The following is a 17,567-nucleotide window of genomic DNA, read 5'->3' as shown; positions in this document are numbered from 1 at the left end:
TCACATTTGGTCAATTTCGAACCACAAAACTTTAATGTTGGGATTTAGACTAACATTGTAAAGTGGGGATGATTCATGGTATTAACAGGATGGCAGGTATTAGCATTCACCTCAGTTTACTCTTCTGCCCCTAAATAAAATCCAGTACAAGCCATTGCCTCTCAAAGCCATGTCCTAAGTATTTAGAGTCCAAAGTTGACTGGAGAATTTGAATATAAAGAAAACCTTTTAGATGCAAGAGAGAGCTGGAAGTTCACCTGCCAGCTGGACAACGCCCCACCTTCCTGCTTGATATACAGCAAAAGCTACACTAAAATGTTTTGGGATGAATAATTTTCATTCAATTTATGACCAACTAGATGAGTTTTCTTGAATATATGCCTGAGGTTGAGCTATTTTACAAAACAGAGTGAGTAAAAATGGAAGCACAGACGTACCCCCAAAAAAATACCTGCAGGCAGGAGCAAATTGCAGCAAAGTTATCAACCTAGAGTGGCTAAATAGAATTGTTAGCCACATTTCTGAGTTGTTTCGATAACCATAGATCCTTTCCCATCCACTTCACAATTATCTAACGCTTTTGTATAAAATAAAATCCTAATAAAATATACATTAAAGTTTGAGGTTACATAGAAAAGGCAGATAAGTTCAGTGGGTGTGAATTTTCCTGCAAGCTGCTGGTTGGGAAAAATAAAATAAAAAATTCCACACTGAAGGAAAGAAGATGCTATCATTCAGGTCCTTCAGGTCTTCAGCGAGGGGCCTGCAGGTTGTGTTTCTGCCACTTTCTTCCTCATGTCACTTTCAAGTTGAAGTAATTTGCTGTATAATGACTCTGATGTCTCAAAAGTAATGTCCATCTGCAAATGGGAAAACACCACATAACATTTAGCTGTTTTTAACATAATTCACATTTTTAAAAAAAACAAACAAAAAATACATCTACAGTTACTTGCTGCACCTTGTGTGGCTGGGTGTAGTTGTTTCCAAGCCCTGATGTTAAGCTGTGGTATTTAGCATAAGGGTCCAGAGATTCAGGCTTTTGCCTAAATAGCCAAAGCTGCCAAGAAGGGTAGAAATCAGAACGTGAATTTGCGCAGAGCTGTTTTTTTTTTTTAAGTGATAACATTTTTGTTTTACCCACCAAAGCTTCAGATCCATTATAAGGTGTCAGGGTAAAAGTGTTGGTGAACACCCTGATCTGTTGGCAGGAGAAGGAAATGTTTGTCATTACAGAATAAAAAAAAAAAAAAAAAAAATCATGGATGTTTTTCGTGTTGTCGTCACGTTTCATGAAGCTGAACCCACCAGCCAAAAGACAGGCATGAGCAGTGTCCACAGAAAGGCCGGAAACGACGGGAGAATGCCAAAGGTCAGATTTGTCATCACAAATCCAGGACAGACGACAGACGAGTACAAACCCTAAAGCAAAGACCCGCATTGTTTAATTTTGTTTTAGCGTTAAGTGACATTAAATGTGTTTCTTTTTTTTTATTTTCCAACCTGCTTGTTGTAGTGCTGATTGAGAGACAGGCTGAGCAGGTCTGTGGCGTATTTGGAGGAGCTGTAAGGCTGAGTTCCTCTCCGGTGCTGAATGTCTTCGAGACTGAAGGCGGAACGGTTAGCGTTACTGGAGGAGGTCCAAACCAGCTGCGAGGTTCGTCCTTCTTGGCACAGAACCGGCTCCAGTTCCCTAATCTGGGTCAAAACAAAAGAATCAGCTCTGGATGTGCATCCCCAAAACTTCAGAATCGTGTTATTTCTATCCAAACTAGGAACTGAAATTTATTTTTATGAACCAAAAGCATGAAGTTGCACTTTTCTGAGTTTAATAAACACTGGATAAATATTAGGGATACATGCTTTAGTGCATGCACAGAAATAAAAATAAAAAAAAAGCTACCTCCATCAAAGAACACTGTTAGCTATTAAAACTAGCAATCGCTAAAAACGATTAAAGAAAACCGTAAATTAGAATCATCCCGAAAAACTCTGATTTCAGCTTTGTCTTTGATCAGTTCAGCCTTAAAGGGTAAAAAACAGATCTTACACTGCACCAATAGCACCAGTGACTCCTTGACATCCAACCATGAACCTCGCAAAACTCACTCACTGATGGCAACTTAACACAATCATAAATTTCCCTGCAGAAGCAAATTGAGCTGAATAATGTCTGCCGTGACCTTAGGCTCTCAATGTGCTGTTAATTTTTAATGAGGACAGTTGCTAAGTGACAAATGGATTCGGTGTCAGCCTTGCTTGTTTCCATCAAGGACACACAGGCTGCCTGCAGAAAACCAGAGACTTGCTGAAAGCAAACCATTTTTTTTTTATCATTTAGGAGTCAAAACACCCTGCAGCAGCGACTTACGAGAAGGAAGTGACCAAAGAGGTTGGTGGCAAAAACTTGCTGCAAGCCGTCAGGAGTGACACCGTCTTTCTGAGTCAGAATCCCCTCACCGGTGGCAAACATAGTGATCGCCTTACTGTGAGCACAAATTTGACAAAATGAATGAGATGAAAGCCTTGAAAACAACCAGTTATTGTTTTTATTAATTAATTTTGAAAGATAAATTTGTTCCGTAAAAGGCCTTGATACACATTAATATTTTATTAATTGAATTTAATTAATTTATTTTGTTTTGTTTTTTTTACACATCCTTACTTACAAATATACGAACTTTGAAGTCTGGAGTGACTGAAATCAGTTATTTACCTGGAGAAGAGGCCTCTAAAAAAGGCCTTTGCGTCAAATTCTGGGTTTGGCATGATGCCGGCATTTAGGTAGAGGTAGTCCAGCCATTTGTACCTGAAAACAACAAAATAATAATAATAATTTTTTTTTAAAATGTAATCCTGAAGTACTTTTCTGAGGCGCAGACGTAAACTAAAGTGTGCTGCAATTTTTTTTTTGAAAATGCTTTAAGCAGGAAAAAAAATAAAAGTCCATCCTCCCACCTGACTTTGACTTCCTGTGCCGCCCTGAGAACAGAGGAGACGCTGCTGGTGTCCATCTGCAGCAGGTCCACCTGGGCTGCAGGGTGAGAGGCGAGCAGGGCAGCGCGCGCCGCCTGAGCTCGCTGCACGTTCCTGCAGGCCAAGCAGAGATGCAGGCCCTCCGTATCGTGTGAGAGGAGACGCTCGCACAGCGCCAGGCCGATGCCGCTGCAGGGGAACCGTTAGACCGTTTTGATATTACAACTATACAATTAGGATATAATAACATAATAATAACACGCTCACATATGAAATTTTCAACTTGTCATACAAACTTATATCCAAGATTTTCCCGATAAGTGGAAGCACCACACCTGTGCTTGTTATTGAGTGAAGAAAACTCAAGGTGATCTATTTCCACGATCAGTGGGGTGTTTAAAAAAGAAGCCAGAGGAAGCACATATGGTATAGGAAGATGTTTTTTTTTTTTTTTTCTCAAAGTGTTTTATATAACAGCAACTTTTGTGCATTCAGGCTACCACAACACAACCAGACCAGGAGGTTCTGGTCATTTTGCTCCATCATATCGTACTGCTGCAGTTTTGGTGGTTTCATGCCTGGATTTTTTTGTGTATTAAAACACCGAAGTGTGAAATGGATCTTGAGTGATTCAGGAGATACCATGAAGACTAAATATACTAAAGCAAGGTTGTGTTGCTTAATCTTTTTGGGCTGTAAACCTCAGTCTGCTTGTGGGACATGTAGGATTTTGACATGTTGGTAGGATTGTGGAAACCCCAAATCTAAGGGAAGATATTATAATTTTGTTAGAAATACAGAGAACAATATTTAATGCAAATATTGCAAATATGCTAAATGTAGCAAAACCCTGTTTCACACTGACCACTCTCTCTCACACACAGTGTGACGTCTCCTCTGCTCCTGATTTATAAAAATTATGACCTTTCACAGCAAGAACGCAAGAAAGACATATTTTAAAGCTGTTATAACACTTAACCCTCCTGTTATGTTCGTTTCTGAGGTACAGCAATAATGTCCGTGGGTCAATTTGACCCGGGGAGTGTTTAGTCATGCTATCGTGTCAGAAACCAAAAAAATCCTCTAAAACATTTTTGTATCTGATTATTAACTCCAATACTAACCATTTCAATCAATATTTGTGCAATGATGTTTTTTATCTCTCAGAAATTAAGGATTAATGATGATAACTTATTCAATTACTCATTTGGACATAAAAATGGAATTTACATTTTTTTTATGTCCACTGAAAAAAATCTAGACACAAAAATAACAATAATTTCCTTGAAAGTGATTAATTTTTTTTTTTCAAATTGACCCGAACAGTAGCAATGTAACAAGTAGACGCGGGGGCGGGGGGGTTACAAATGTGTAAAATGAATAAATTTTCAATTTATATGTAGAGTTCACCTATTAAGACAAATAGAAAAAGGTTTTATGCAAAAAAAAAAAATACTTCCAACTATTTTTAAAACATTTTTAAACTTTAAAACGGGTCAATTTGACCTGCAACAACATAACAGAAGGGTTAAAAGAAGAAAAGAAAGTGGCCACAAAAAACAAGATCAGTATACATCTAACTAAAAATGACAACACAGCTGATATAATCAATCTTTAATGAAACAATTCATTACTCTGCCTGAAATGATTGAACTTTTAATTGGTATCGTCAAGTACGGGGCTTCTCATAATAGAGGTTATAAACTGGGTTGTTACCTGTTCGCTCCAGTCACCAAAACCACCTTTTTCATCTTGGTAAAGCCAAAACCTGTAGCGCGACAGGAGAACTGGAGGGAAAAGGTTGCGTGTCTGGTTCAGGAACTGGTTTCCTCTTCTGTGGAGTCACAGTTTAACTCCACCCCCCACGTTCTGATTGGATCCTGTGGCAGCACTCCAGCCAATAAGATCTTATTACGCCTCAGCCCAGCCGCAAAGGTCCCGCCCACTCCAGACACTGAAAAATTGGATCACAGGAGCAAAACAAAGAGTCCTGACCATGACAAAGAGTACATGTTAGGACTTTTATTTGGGTTGTCGCCATCAAGGTCTAACTTTTGTTTACAACATATCTATCTATCTATCTATCTATCTATCTATCTATCTATCTATGACAAAATTTTGCAGAAATGCAACCATTTTCAGACAAAAATATCCTAAAAATGAAAGAAACTAGTACTTTATTCAGATGTTTTTGCATAGTTTTTATTTGCACTTGTAACAATATTGAAAGGAGAATGAATGCAATGAAACTCATAAACGTGTATCAATTTGAACCTGAGCTCGATATCTTTTATCTTTTTACCCTGCTAAGCAGAAAAAGAAACGCATTTGTCTTTCACGGTCCGGGTGAGACGACTGGGGCTTGTGTTTAAAGTTAAAAACATAAAGCAAGAACAAGTAGAGAAAAACAATGAGACAAATGCAGCACGAAGTCCAGACGCACCAGTAAAAGATGAGCTCTAAACTAATGTATTTAAAATTGATCTTCATCGACCGTACCCTTTCCAACCATCCAAGAAAATTCATTGTTATGGTGAAACTCCAAATTTTTTCTGCTTCATTGACAACAAGAAAGAGCTATAGACATCTAGAACTAGAGTTATTGTAAATCTTTCATGATATTTTCCTACCTTTCTCCACTTGTGACCCTTTTCTGTGTTTGTAAAAAGAATGGATGGATGTCCCAAGGAGTTTTCCTTTTCATGCCTTTCCTCTGGAAAATACTTAGATCAAACTTTGCTCTTTTCCTGACTGCCTAGGATCCCTGCAGAAAACACGTACCAACGTCTCTCTAATCACACCTGCTGCACACACACACACACACACACACACACACACACGCTTTGAATCAACACACGGCACGTGGCAACGACCCGGCACGAAGTTCCAACGGGATTTCTTCAAAGCATATTCAGCGGCAGACAAAAGGATGTCCCTAAAGATTTTGCAACAGAAAGAAAACATACACAAATCAAAGAAGAAGAAATGCTGCAATAAACCAAATGTGACGCTCTGGTTTGAGCGCATTACTCTTATGCACATCTATAAACAAGTCATAAACACAAGTCAATATATAAATACTGATACAAAAAAAAAAAAAGATACATGAAATTTAAACATGTCTATCGGACATACACAGTCATGTACACTTGTAAAAAACTACTTCAGGAAAATGGCAGGGAGGTGAAAAAAAATGCACTCATTGTTATTTTTACTTATAAAGTTTTCTGAACACGATGAAACTATTAAAATATAATAAAATATGAAAGTAACCGTTGGCTCTGCACTTTCCCTTTCTACATTCAAGCAGTCTTCCAAAAGAAAAGATAAAGAAAGCAGTATTTCAAACAACACTGTAACATGGGATAGATAAACCACTTATTACACATTGGATTTACACATAAACCAAACAGAAACAGTGAGGAAATTCATGTCTGGCCGATTGTTGCTTTCTTGTAAAAATGCTGGAACATTGGCTGCAAATCTTATTTTACTCCATTGCCTGTTTATTTCACCTCAAATGGGGGCCACATTTGTAAGAATTATGAATTTGTGGGATTGAACTTTGAAAAAGACAAAAACAAAACAAACAAAAAAAAAAACAAGTTAAATCTTCCCTTCAGTATATTTTGTTATCTATTGGATTGGAGAATGGAGGTTTGAAAAAAACAAGACATGTTGCCACTGAAGCATCCTGGCACGTCCTTGTCATGTCTTAAATTGGACGATGTGGTTATTTTGGTGACTTTGGCCATAAAAGCATTTTCCTTTCAAATGTGGCACCACTGTAGGGGACATAAACAGGTATGAGATTTTTTATTTTTTTTTTTTTGCCAAGAACAATTCTGCAACAAAGAAAGAAATGTCCAGACACAAGCGTCCCTACTTTTAGTGTTTAGTTTTGAAAGTGCCAGATGTCTCTTGCTACATTTAAATGTTGGTTTCCTCCACACCCACCCGACAGGTCGTGCCTCTCTTTTCAAACTGTGATAAAGTACTTTGTCTAAATTTATGCTTCATAAAAATAAAACTTTTGCATTAACTGGAATACAGATCAACCTTTAGAGAGAGTATTCAGTCCCCGAAAATGTAGCTTGGAGCCAGCAGGTGGCCTCCCATCCCGTCTCTCTGTTGAATAGGAGCGTAGCTTAAACCTGGACTGTGTCTGCGGCATCCCTTGTCTCCAGAGATGCGCGCAGACTCTAAAGTGTCTTGAACACTACGCAGGCTTAAGGCTGTAAATCCAACAGGGCTCTGTGTAATTCCTGGAAGGAGGGCCGCTCCTTGGCGTTCCTCCTCCAGCAGTTCAGCATGATCTTGTAGAGCGAGTCCGGACACAGCACAGGTTGAGGCAAGTAGATCTGCGAGATCCAAGGGCGAGACATGAAATACATCGCCAAATTATTTTATCCCACTCGTGAAATTAAAACCGTTTAGTCGCCCTCACCTGCCGCTTCTGGTCCCTGAAAAACTCCCCTGTGTTTTCTATCACCTGCTCGTCGGTGAGCTGGGAGTACGGCTGCTCCTTGCAGAAGTTCAGGATCTCCCACAGTGTCACGGCGTAGGCCCAGACGTCACTCGCCGTGGTGAACTTACCCTGGGCAAACAGACACGCTGCGTTGTAAGCGGTGGGCAGTAGCAAAGCGGATTTACTTGAGTACAGCACTTAAGTACAGCTTTTGAAAACTTGTACTTTACTTGAGAAGAACTTTTGTGGAAAACTTAATACTTTCACTCCATTATATTTTTCTGCAGAATTGTATTTTTTTTGCTTCATTACATTTCCATCGAGTTACTTCTTCATGTTGATCTTATTGCGTAGTATCTATTTTGTTACTCTGACACGCAGTAAATTTACACACAGCACCCCTACGTGGTGGGTGGAAATGTGCAGCTTTAAACCTGTCGCAAGAAGAAGAAGGACCCTTTTTGTCCTAGTGGTGTTGCCTTATGACGTGAATGAATAATACATAAAACTGCTAAGTGTCTTTGAGCATCCAAAAAAGCTAGAAAAATGTAAGACTCCTGCATTATTATTGATGATCTGGGATCTGTCAAGAATACCACTAAGCTCTAGTGTCAAAATATTCACATTTTTAAATACTTAAAGCACATACGACAATACTACAATTTAGATAGTAACTTGACAGAGCTATTTTTACTTTTACAGGAGTAATATTTGACCAGTAGCAAAATTTCTTCCACTCAAGCAGTGGAACTGAGAACTTGTGCGGCCCTCACCAGCAGGATGCTCTCCCATGACATCCAGCGTATGGGCAGCACCGCTCTGCCCTGGATGCGGTAGTAGTCGCCGCTGTACAAGTTTCTGCTCATGCCGAAGTCAGCTATCTTTATCGTGTAGTTTTTCCCCACCAAGCAGTTCCGTGTGGCCAAGTCTCGATGGACAAAGTTCAGGGAGGAGAGGTACTTCATCCCCGAGGCTATCTGGGTGGCCATGTAGCACAGATCACCAAAGCTGAAGGGGAGACGAGAGACGTCACCATGTGGTGGGAAGACAAAACTGCAAGTGAAATGCGACGGTCGCTGGCTGACCTGACAGTAGATGCGTTGCTGAGGAGAGCGAGTTGTCCCTCGGGTTCGTGGCGGGACAGGAACTGGTTGAGGTCTCCATTTTCCATGTACTCTGTGATCATGCAGAGCGGGTCGCTGTAGATGCACACGGCCAGCAGGCGAATGATGTTGGGGTCCTTCAGACGCGACATGATCTTTATCTCTTTCAGGAAGTCATTCCTGTCCACACAGAAAAAGTTCGCGCAAGTTGCTTAAGTTTATTTTTCATATGAATCAGGTGAATCGTAACCTCATGCTTGCTTTTTTTTTGTCGTTATATTTCCAGCTCCTGCAACGACGGCAGCGCACCTCGCATTCTTGTTGGCATCTGAACGGAGCATCTTCACAGCCACTAGCACCGGCTGGCCCTCTGGGACGTCAAGCAAGTAGTCTTCATTTATAAACTCCTGCATTCCCTCTGCTTCACAAAGATGCACCTGAACCAGCAAAGGGTTTAAAAAAAAAACAACAACAAAACAATTAAGGGGTTTAACATTTGCTCGTGCTTTTGTTTTCTAAGTGAAGGAAAGTAGAGAACTCGCACCTCTCCAAACTGGCCCTCTCCCAGCTTCTCCTTAAATGTGAGCAGCTTTCGCGGGAACTCCTCCACGACGACGTCCTTCCCGGACAACAGGTCCATCGTCACCGCGGGGATGGCATACGTGTTGCCTCCGGTGACGCCTTGCAAGTTGACGATGTCTGCCTCTGCGTAGTGGGGGGCGCCGTCCTGCACCACAGTTTGAGTTGTGGACTTTGAAGCTGCAGCGGCGGCCGAAGCTGCAACACATCGTGAGACACAGCAGCTGAAACCTCAACAGGACGGACGCTGTTTTCTCACGGGAAAATATTTGAACCTTTTCGCGTTATAACCACCAACTTTAATGTATTTGATTGGAATGTAACAAACACATCACACATTTTTTTTGTGAAGTATGATTGAAGTATTTTGCATACATATATTACATCTTAAAATCTGAAAAGTGTGGTGTACATTTTTGTCCAGCGCCTTTGAAGCTGCAGTATGTAACTTTTATGAAAAATAATGATTTTTTATTTCCATATTTCACATAAAAAAACAAGCTCTTCTGCCTTCTCTCTGTGCTAACTAGAAAGAGCCAATCAGAGCCATGAGAAAAATATGCTTAACAAGTATGTTAAGCATATTTTTGATCAAAGTTGCATATGGTTAAAATAAAATCCCCTGCAACCATTTGTCAATTCATTGATAAATACAGTACTGCTATGTGTGGTTTCATCTCAGTTTAATATAAAGGTCTCCGTGTTTTTTTTTTTAAAAGAGTGTTTAGTGGACAAATAGCATCATAAAGACCAAGAAACACAACAGACAGGTCAGTGTTGCTTAAAGCAGGGTTAAGTTAGGAAGCAAAATTTGCCTTTTATGAAAGAGAGGATAAGAGAGGCACAAGAAGAAGTCCTGTTTCCTACAAGTCATAAAGGGTAGACAGCAAACATGTGGACGAAGTTGACCTTCTCCCACAGCGGCATCATGCTGTGGGGATGTTTCTTTTCACCAGGGACGGGGAAGCTGCTCTGAATTTATGGTATTACAGATGGAGCTAAAAATAGGGCTGGAAGAAACCATGTGAGAGGCTACAAAAGACCCGGCCTGGAGAGATGATGAGCCTATAAATAAACCATAGCTACAATGGAAATAATCAATTGAAAGAAGATTAGCCTGTGAGAACGACCCAGTCAAAGTCCAAACTTAAATACAGTTGACAAAATGTCAGTGATTGGTATTGCAAAAGTGGTAGAGAGACCCAGTGAATTGTGGTTATAATTACTTTTAACTCAGGAGAGGCTGAACAGAAATGTATGCCATACTTTTAGCATTTTCATTTGCAAAAAAGAATCAAAACTGCTTGCTTTTACTTCCAATTTGCAATTAGCAAGTTCCTGAGGAAACACCTTTAAAAAAACAAACAAAAAAAAAAACACTGTGTGTTAATATCCATGTGTGTGTGAGCAGATTTGCTGGCTTACCAGGCTCCTCTGAGTTCTGTGGAAACTCCGGCAGCTTACATATGAGGCGCGACGGCTCCTGGTAGTCTGGACCCAGAGGGAAGATGCGCTCATAGGTGGAGTTAGACTCCTGTTCGCCGGCTGTGCCCGGCCGGTTGCTGGTGTGATTGTAGCTGAACGTCTCGCTCTGTATCGACAAGCTAGCAGTCAGTTCGTCGTCCAGGATCCGACGAGAGGCCTGGAATAAAGCACGCGTGTCAGGGAGCAGATCTGACCGTCTCCGAGAGGGAGACCGTTTGTTAGTTGTGTCGATATATAAAAAGAAAAAGAAAGGGAGGCGTTCACCTTCTCCAGCATCTTCTGCCACACCTGTCTCCACAAAATTATGACAATGATGGCAACAAGGATGAATATGATGGCCACCAAACAGCCAATCAGAATGCGAGTGTTGCTGTCATCTACTTTATGGGTTGGGTCATCTTCTGGTGAGGGAGGAGGAGAGGTGCCTTTTAAAGATTTTAAAAAGAGACTTTAGTTTCACGCGCTTCCCGGTTACATGAGAATTTTAAGAAAAGACACAAGTGTGTGAGCATCAAACAGACATTTTATCGTTCATGTTTTAAACCAGCTGAGATATCGCTTTGCCTGCATCATAACAAACCAGGTATTTATTTATTTATTTATTTATTTAATTATTGTGAAAAAGGTCAAAACTGACATGGAGCCACAGTGTTTCACCAAACATATTTGGTGACGTCCCATTCTCAATCCATGGAGTTTAGAAACACAAGGCAGTCCACAGTTTCCAGACGTACCAGCTTTAGTTCTTCTGGAAAGGTTTTCCACAGGTTTTAGGAGTGTTTTTAAGGGGACGCACACTTTACAGTGGCAATGCGATAATCTGAAGGTCATTTGAAGTCTGGACGTCTGTAGAGTCTACACACCATCTGTGCTCTGGCATTTGATTACTTTAACTATCTTTAGCCTTTTCCGATTTGTGGACTTTAATTTTATTTTTTTAAAGCTCCCTTTTACTATTAAACAGTTTTATTTTTGCTTCATTTCTGTTCTGCCTCCCCTTGCCTGCATTTGGTTTCTCCATAACCGCTAATGCCATTGGAGACATAACCTGACATATTAACATTTAGTATAAATTTCACAGTGTTGAGGTGTTCAAATCATATAAATAAACAAAATCTATATATATCATGTTGGTTTTTTCTATAAATTAAAATAAAAGTTGTAATTTTTGAAAGGATTAAATTAAGACATCGCCAGATCTACTAAACTTAAAACCACTAAATAAAACATACAGATGTGTGACATTAGTTGCAAATATTGAAGATTAAAACCCAACACTTTGGAGGTTTAAGTTGTTAGAACCTTAGATATTTAGCTTGTTGTGTTTCTGATTGAAGTTATTTCAACCAAAGAGGATGCCATTACTTTTTACTGCACAATGTCCTCACTTTTTCCTAGCTAGAAAAAAATATTTTAGTTCATTCCGTTTAATGAGTAATACACGGTTAAGTTTTCATCAAATAAAAAAAGAGATTAGATATGGATAGCTGAACCTCTCTTAAGGAAGCATATTTCATGGAGAGTCCCACTTATTCTAAATTTTGTTTTTTGCGATCAAAGGAAAAAAACACACAAAAAAAGTTTGAATTTCTCTAGTTGAATATATCACAAATAACAAAAATAACATAGATTAAAAAAAACCTTTTTATACAAACACTATTTCCAATTTTAGCAGGAACCAATTTAAAGAAATCACTGAAGGTGTTGCTCACATTTTATTAACCAAGCATTGCATGCGTATGTGAGACGTAGTTCCTCACCTGGCTTAGGTGTGGAAGGCGGTGTTGTGTTGTACATGGCTGTATCTGAAAAAGTTTCACCAATCGTTATTTAGGCTGAAAACTCGTCTCAACAACTTCCCTCCAGCACCAAATCAGCTCCGCACCAAGTACCTGACTGGAAGGTGATCTCGCTGAACAGCATCCAAGCGTCAGCAAAGTAGAACTGGCACTTGATGGCGCTGGCCATGTGGTTGGCCAGCTTGACGGTGATGAAGCGGGCGCTGGGATTCTTCTCGTCCTCCACGGGGCTGAAGGCGAGCGGCGTCGTCTCCCAGTCGGAGTCGGAGCGGAAGTGGCAGACCACCTGCTGGAAGGCCTTGACGTGCCGGGAGAACATGTTGTTGCAGTGGACCTGCGCACACGGGGGTAATTCTCTGTGATGACGGAGAACGACGCCAAGGACTGTAACGCCGCCGCTGCCGCGTCGGCTCGGTATTCTCACCTTCATGGAGGTGAAGTTTCGTATGCGGTCAAACTCAAACATGATTTCGACGGATCCACCGGGGAAGCTGTCGTTGTTCCAGCCTACGTAGTCGTACCCGGGCCATCCGTTGTGGACGTGGCTGAGAGTGAAATCGTCTTCTCCACAAACGCCGTCGGTCAGCTGGCCTAAGCCCTCTGTCATACTGAGAAACACAGAAGCAAATCTGTAAAAAGGGATGAAATCTGACTGGAGCCAATGAACTCCAGTCAGACGCATTTTCAGTCTTTTGAAGATTATATTAAACTCCTTGTTAAGTCCTTTAATGAAACGTCCCTGTTTGTTATTTACACAGTTGCTAATCACAAAACCAGTCATGATTCTGTTCACCATGGTTACACAAACAAAACAGTAAACTTTTGTTGTTTTATTTTTTAGAAAAGCACAGCATCTGTGGTTTTCACCACCAGGAAGCTGAACCGCAGTGACGGGAGACATATCCATCTGTGGTCAAGGCCTGATACTTTTAGCCTTCTTCATGCTGTCAGACGGGTTCTGTTTGAAGTAGAGTTAATTTCTACTAATCAAGAAATGTTCCTAATTACATTTAATTCAATAATACAAGAAAGGTTGTCTCTTTTTCACTTAGAACAAGGTATGGTTTGGATAACTTTTGAAAACTCAATACATAAAGTTTTATTTTAAATCTGCATTTTGTGTTGACTAAGTTTGTCTGCTATTAAAATTTGTTTGGCGATCTGAAGCATAAATGTGACCGAAAAAAATGAAAATAAAAATATAATAAAGAAATCTATAAAGGGGATAAATACTTTTTTCACCGCACTGAATGGTCTCCCATACATAATATTTTATGTTAATTTGTATTCTTGTTCTAAAGCTGCACTTTTTATGAAGATGATTTTTACATGCTTGTAAAGACCAAAACAAATATAAAAGAAGCATTTTCATAAAAAGTTACCTAATGCAACTTTAATCTTGTTTGATTTCATCAGCGCTTCAACAAATTGGCTCATATATAAACTGTAATTCATTCCGAACACTAGGTGGCAGCATTACCAAACAAAACCCATTCTGTTCCAGGTATTTGTCAGATTTTCTATTATTCCTCATTTTTGCTGCTTTCCTCCTCCACTGTTTCTGTAACAGAGTGTTTCAGTGTCACGGGGGACATTATTCACCCTGTAATCCAAACATAACAAAAGCCCTGATCGGTCCATTCTGGGTCTTAAAGTTATTCGGTCCTGTTGACTCAGTTATTCCTGGGAGGTTTTGCCTAACAATAAAACACCCCAACCCACTTGGTCACAACGCTCTGTTTCTTTGTTTTTACCATGGCAACGCGAATTAACATGGTGAGGAGGAAAAGCAGCGATTATTAGTGATGAGAGCTACATCAAACTAGCGCAGGAAGCAAAAGATGAGGAGGAAAAGCACTTTTCACCTGTAGATGATGGCTCCATCGTAGACCGAGTCGTTGAGGTAAACAGGATAAGCAGGAAGGTTCATCTGTTGTCCTGCAGGAGCGTTGTACGAAACCAGGCCATCTGGGAAGAAATGACAACTTGCCCTTCAGTTGTGGGGATTTTATTGACATTGTTCAGAAAGCCACAAAGTTTGTTTTAAACTCTACAGTTTAAGGTCACCATGGTAACAAATGCACCAAGATGCAGGTAGGATGTATGAAAAAAAAAAAAGGCCATTTTGAGAATTTCAAACAAAACTTACCAAAGCAACAGAAAACAGAACAAGGAGATGGAAAATATTTATGCTACGTCGGAAAAGAGAACGGAAAATGGCTTAAACAGCTTAAACAAAGTCCTTTCCACAGACTGACAACTTGTTTGCAGCCTGCGGAGTTTCATTTATCAAAGAATGTGGGCCCGGTTTAGGGAAAGAAAGCGTGAAATGAACATCGTCACCTCTTTCATCAAACGCAGCTTTTCTTCTTTGCACAACAGAAACCAGACTTAACGGGACATCAGTAAGTATGAATTTATAGTTTGGGGACAGACGTTACATTCCATAAAGTCAGTGCTATATTATCATAATATCCTTATCTTCTCTACTGGATTAGAGTTTACGCAGCGCGTTGTTATGCAATGGTAACTGGAAATCAGCTGTTCCTCCATTTCGCAAGAGGCTCAAAGGTTAGTGTTGCTTTCGCTGTTTTACGATCATCCTTAAGAGGTTGCGCTTCTTGAAATGCATCCTAATGTGTTTCTCTCTGTGCTTGAACTCAAACTCACCGAGCCACTCGCAGCCGTAGAGCTCCACTCTCATGCAGACGTTCATGGAGTGGTCTATGACGGGCATGAAGCGGACCAGACGAGCGATGATGGGTGGCTGCATGTCCCGGAGTGCGATGTCGTACGTGTTCCTGTTGCCCTCAATCACCTGCAGACGAAGCAAACATTTTATGACATCAAGATCAGACTAACTGATATCTGATCGTCATTATATTGTTTTTGTAAGAATTTTATCCCAATAATAAAGCATAAAATAATAAAGCTCAATAATAAGTCACTTATTGACTAATGCCTAGCAAAAGTTTAACCACCTCTTGAAGGTGACCTATAATACTTCCTTAAACAGGTTAGGAAGGGCCTATGGGCTACACAAAACATGTTCATTACATTATTATTATTTTTTATTTTTTGCACAAAATCATTCTTAGATAACGAGATTTTCGTCTCCTCACTTCTGTCTACTTTGAGCTCCTTTCAGAATCAGACGTTTTGGGGCCTCTTATCACTTTAAATTCAAATAAGCTGCTGCTGGCCACGTCAACATTTCCACTCGCATGTGAAAATGGCTGCAAACAGATGCGCAATTACGCAACCGTACATCTTTGAGACGCAGACCTCCTGCACAACCAACAAGAGTGCAGCAAGTGATTTTTGGAGTCATCAACAAACCACTTGTCTTTTCCAGCAGCCATTGTACAGCACATACAGCAGTAAGACCAGCTGACCGAATGGGCTGGAGCTCCGCTTGGGTTGCTAGGTGACGGGCTGAACGCCACTGGGTTTGCTAGGCGATGGGCCGGGCTTTGCTGGGGTTGCTAGGTGAGGGGCCGTGCCTGCTGATTTGTGACATTACATTCGTTTTGGAAACGGGTAATTTTTCAGACACCAAAAAAATTAACTTATTGCCAAAAACTAGCTGGGCAGATTTTTTAAGTGCTTGGGTTGTTTTTAGAAGCAGTAGAAATCATAAATGTGCAAAAATCATAAATGTGCAAAATGTGAGTACATCACCATTAAATATTTTTGGAAAAAAATCACAACTTTCGGCCTAGATTAATGAAAATCCATCTCACGGGCCAGCACAAACATGTTCAAAGTTCTGATGAGCTGAATGTCACACTTTTAAAATAAAAAAAGAAACTCAAAAGTGAGACATTGATCTATTTTTACCCTTCTTTCATCCTGCTCCCTTGTTACTCTGAAACCCTACAGTAAAATCCATTAAAGACTGGTTGCCTCAAGTAGTCACTCTTTGTGCTATTTAATCCCCCGATTAAACCCAAAATGCTATGTGTCAAGGTGAAATGTGGTGGTGGCACCATCATACTGTGAGGATGCTTCAGCAGGGATAAGGTGCACCGAGTTAAATTCAGGGCATTCAATGAGGAAACCTGACAGACAGAAAATCTTGGCAAATTTTCCTTGTCCAGCAGGGCAACAACCATAAACACAACCCTATCCATGTGGTCCAGTCAAAGTCCAGGGTTACCTTACTTAAAGTCATAAAGTCAGTGCAGCTCGCCTAACTACTAGTTAGAAGGGTCAACTCATATCATATCATCTTCGATTTCTCGCCAGCAGGTGGAGTTACCTGTTTCCCCTGCCTGTTCCTCCATGAGATCCAGCGACTGCCATCACGACTGTACTTAATCTTGTACATCTGGGCAAACTCGTTGCCCATTCCTCCAGCGTGACGGCCCTGGGTGCCCACAAGGGTGATGAAGTGGAGCGAACGCAAGTCAATCTGGAGGAACTCCTTCAGGTGGTCTGGCTCACCAGTTATCTCCGGACACCACGCGCCATCTCCCTCCTCACCGTCCAATCTTGGAGGTAAAGACAAGCGATTTGAAAACGTGGGAAGAAGAGGGAGCCAATGAATGGAGGATGTAGAGGGGGGGAAAAAACGGCAGGATGAAGAGGAAACGTGGAAAGAAATGTAAAAGTGGGTGGAGTGGAGGATTTGAGCTCTTAAAGCCGGTTGTAAAATAGACGTTCTGGTGAAAGGCTGCGTCGTAAATCGTTCAAATGCTAATTTAGGGGAAGGGGCTGGGAAGGGAGAAGGGTACCAAGGCAGAAATTCAACCCAGAGTTGAGGCGGAAAGTGTACGACATCAAGATCCCAATACTTAGTGAAGGCCACCCAAGTTCTATGGCATGCAGCTCTAGCACACATCCCCCCACGCGTGCTCTCCTAATACCACATCTGTGAGCAGAACCGGTACCCCGGTTTGTGGTTTATGTCTCATACTCAGGCACAGGCACCTTGCTGGACAAGTTGCATTCGTTATCATGCTAAGAAACACGTGTCTGAGCGTGTGTGTGTAAGATGTACCTGCCGTATCTGGCAGCGGTAGATTCAGACCACTGACTGGAGGCAGAGATGTCCTCATCCGATATCTGCCCACTCGACATCCCCAGAGCGTACCGACACACACCTGGAACATCAAAAATATGCATCAACGCAAGGGTTACCGCTGTGGAAAGTCA

At 40.9% G+C, this 17,567-nt stretch overlaps 2 protein-coding genes across 4 annotated transcripts in view; both read right to left on the bottom strand.

Moving 5' to 3' along the window:
* On the bottom strand, positions 1-5,112 carry hsd17b7 (hydroxysteroid (17-beta) dehydrogenase 7). 2 transcript variants are annotated; one of them, XM_007576754.2, is made up of 9 exons: positions 4,693-5,111; positions 2,959-3,165; positions 2,717-2,809; positions 2,372-2,486; positions 1,504-1,698; positions 1,309-1,422; positions 1,145-1,201; positions 962-1,060; positions 1-860 (listed from the first exon to the last, which is right to left on the bottom strand). In XM_007576754.2, the coding sequence occupies exons 1-9, from the start codon at positions 4,725-4,727 to the stop codon at positions 744-746; spliced, it is 1,032 nt and encodes a 343-aa protein (XP_007576816.1). In that variant the 5' UTR covers positions 4,728-5,111; the 3' UTR covers positions 1-743. The 2 variants fall into 2 exon arrangements, 1 of the variants encoding a protein (XP_007576816.1); XR_001659387.1 differs by lacking the exon at positions 1-860 and having other exon boundaries at positions 1,039-1,060; positions 1,288-1,422; positions 4,693-5,112.
* A 48-nt stretch (positions 5,113-5,160) lies between these two features.
* ddr2a (discoidin domain receptor tyrosine kinase 2a) overlaps positions 5,161-17,567 on the bottom strand; it is a 31,984-nt gene continuing 19,577 nt past the window's right edge. Inside the window, exons 3-17 of one of the 2 annotated variants that reach the window (XM_007576751.2) lie at positions 17,413-17,515; positions 16,672-16,903; positions 15,081-15,228; positions 14,276-14,378; positions 12,835-13,018; positions 12,504-12,744; positions 12,372-12,416; positions 10,876-11,036; positions 10,552-10,768; positions 9,092-9,324; positions 8,857-8,984; positions 8,530-8,727; positions 8,218-8,452; positions 7,424-7,573; positions 5,161-7,337 (exon numbers count right to left, since the gene is read on the bottom strand). In XM_007576751.2, coding sequence (XP_007576813.1) covers positions 7,206-7,337; positions 7,424-7,573; positions 8,218-8,452; positions 8,530-8,727; positions 8,857-8,984; positions 9,092-9,324; positions 10,552-10,768; positions 10,876-11,036; positions 12,372-12,416; positions 12,504-12,744; positions 12,835-13,018; positions 14,276-14,378; positions 15,081-15,228; positions 16,672-16,903; positions 17,413-17,515 — 2,510 coding nt within the window. In that variant the 3' untranslated portion in view covers positions 5,161-7,205. The remainder of the gene's footprint in view (positions 7,338-7,423; positions 7,574-8,217; positions 8,453-8,529; positions 8,728-8,856; positions 8,985-9,091; positions 9,325-10,551; positions 10,769-10,875; positions 11,037-12,371; positions 12,417-12,503; positions 12,745-12,834; positions 13,019-14,275; positions 14,379-15,080; positions 15,229-16,671; positions 16,904-17,412; positions 17,516-17,567) is intronic. The other variant, XM_007576753.2, reaches the window with a different exon arrangement.

Source organism: Poecilia formosa, unplaced genomic scaffold (genome assembly GCF_000485575.1).
Source record: "Poecilia formosa unplaced genomic scaffold, Poecilia_formosa-5.1.2 Scaffold415, whole genome shotgun sequence".
NCBI lineage: Eukaryota > Metazoa > Chordata > Actinopteri > Cyprinodontiformes > Poeciliidae > Poecilia > Poecilia formosa.
This window is presented reverse-complemented; position numbering and strand designations above follow the sequence as displayed.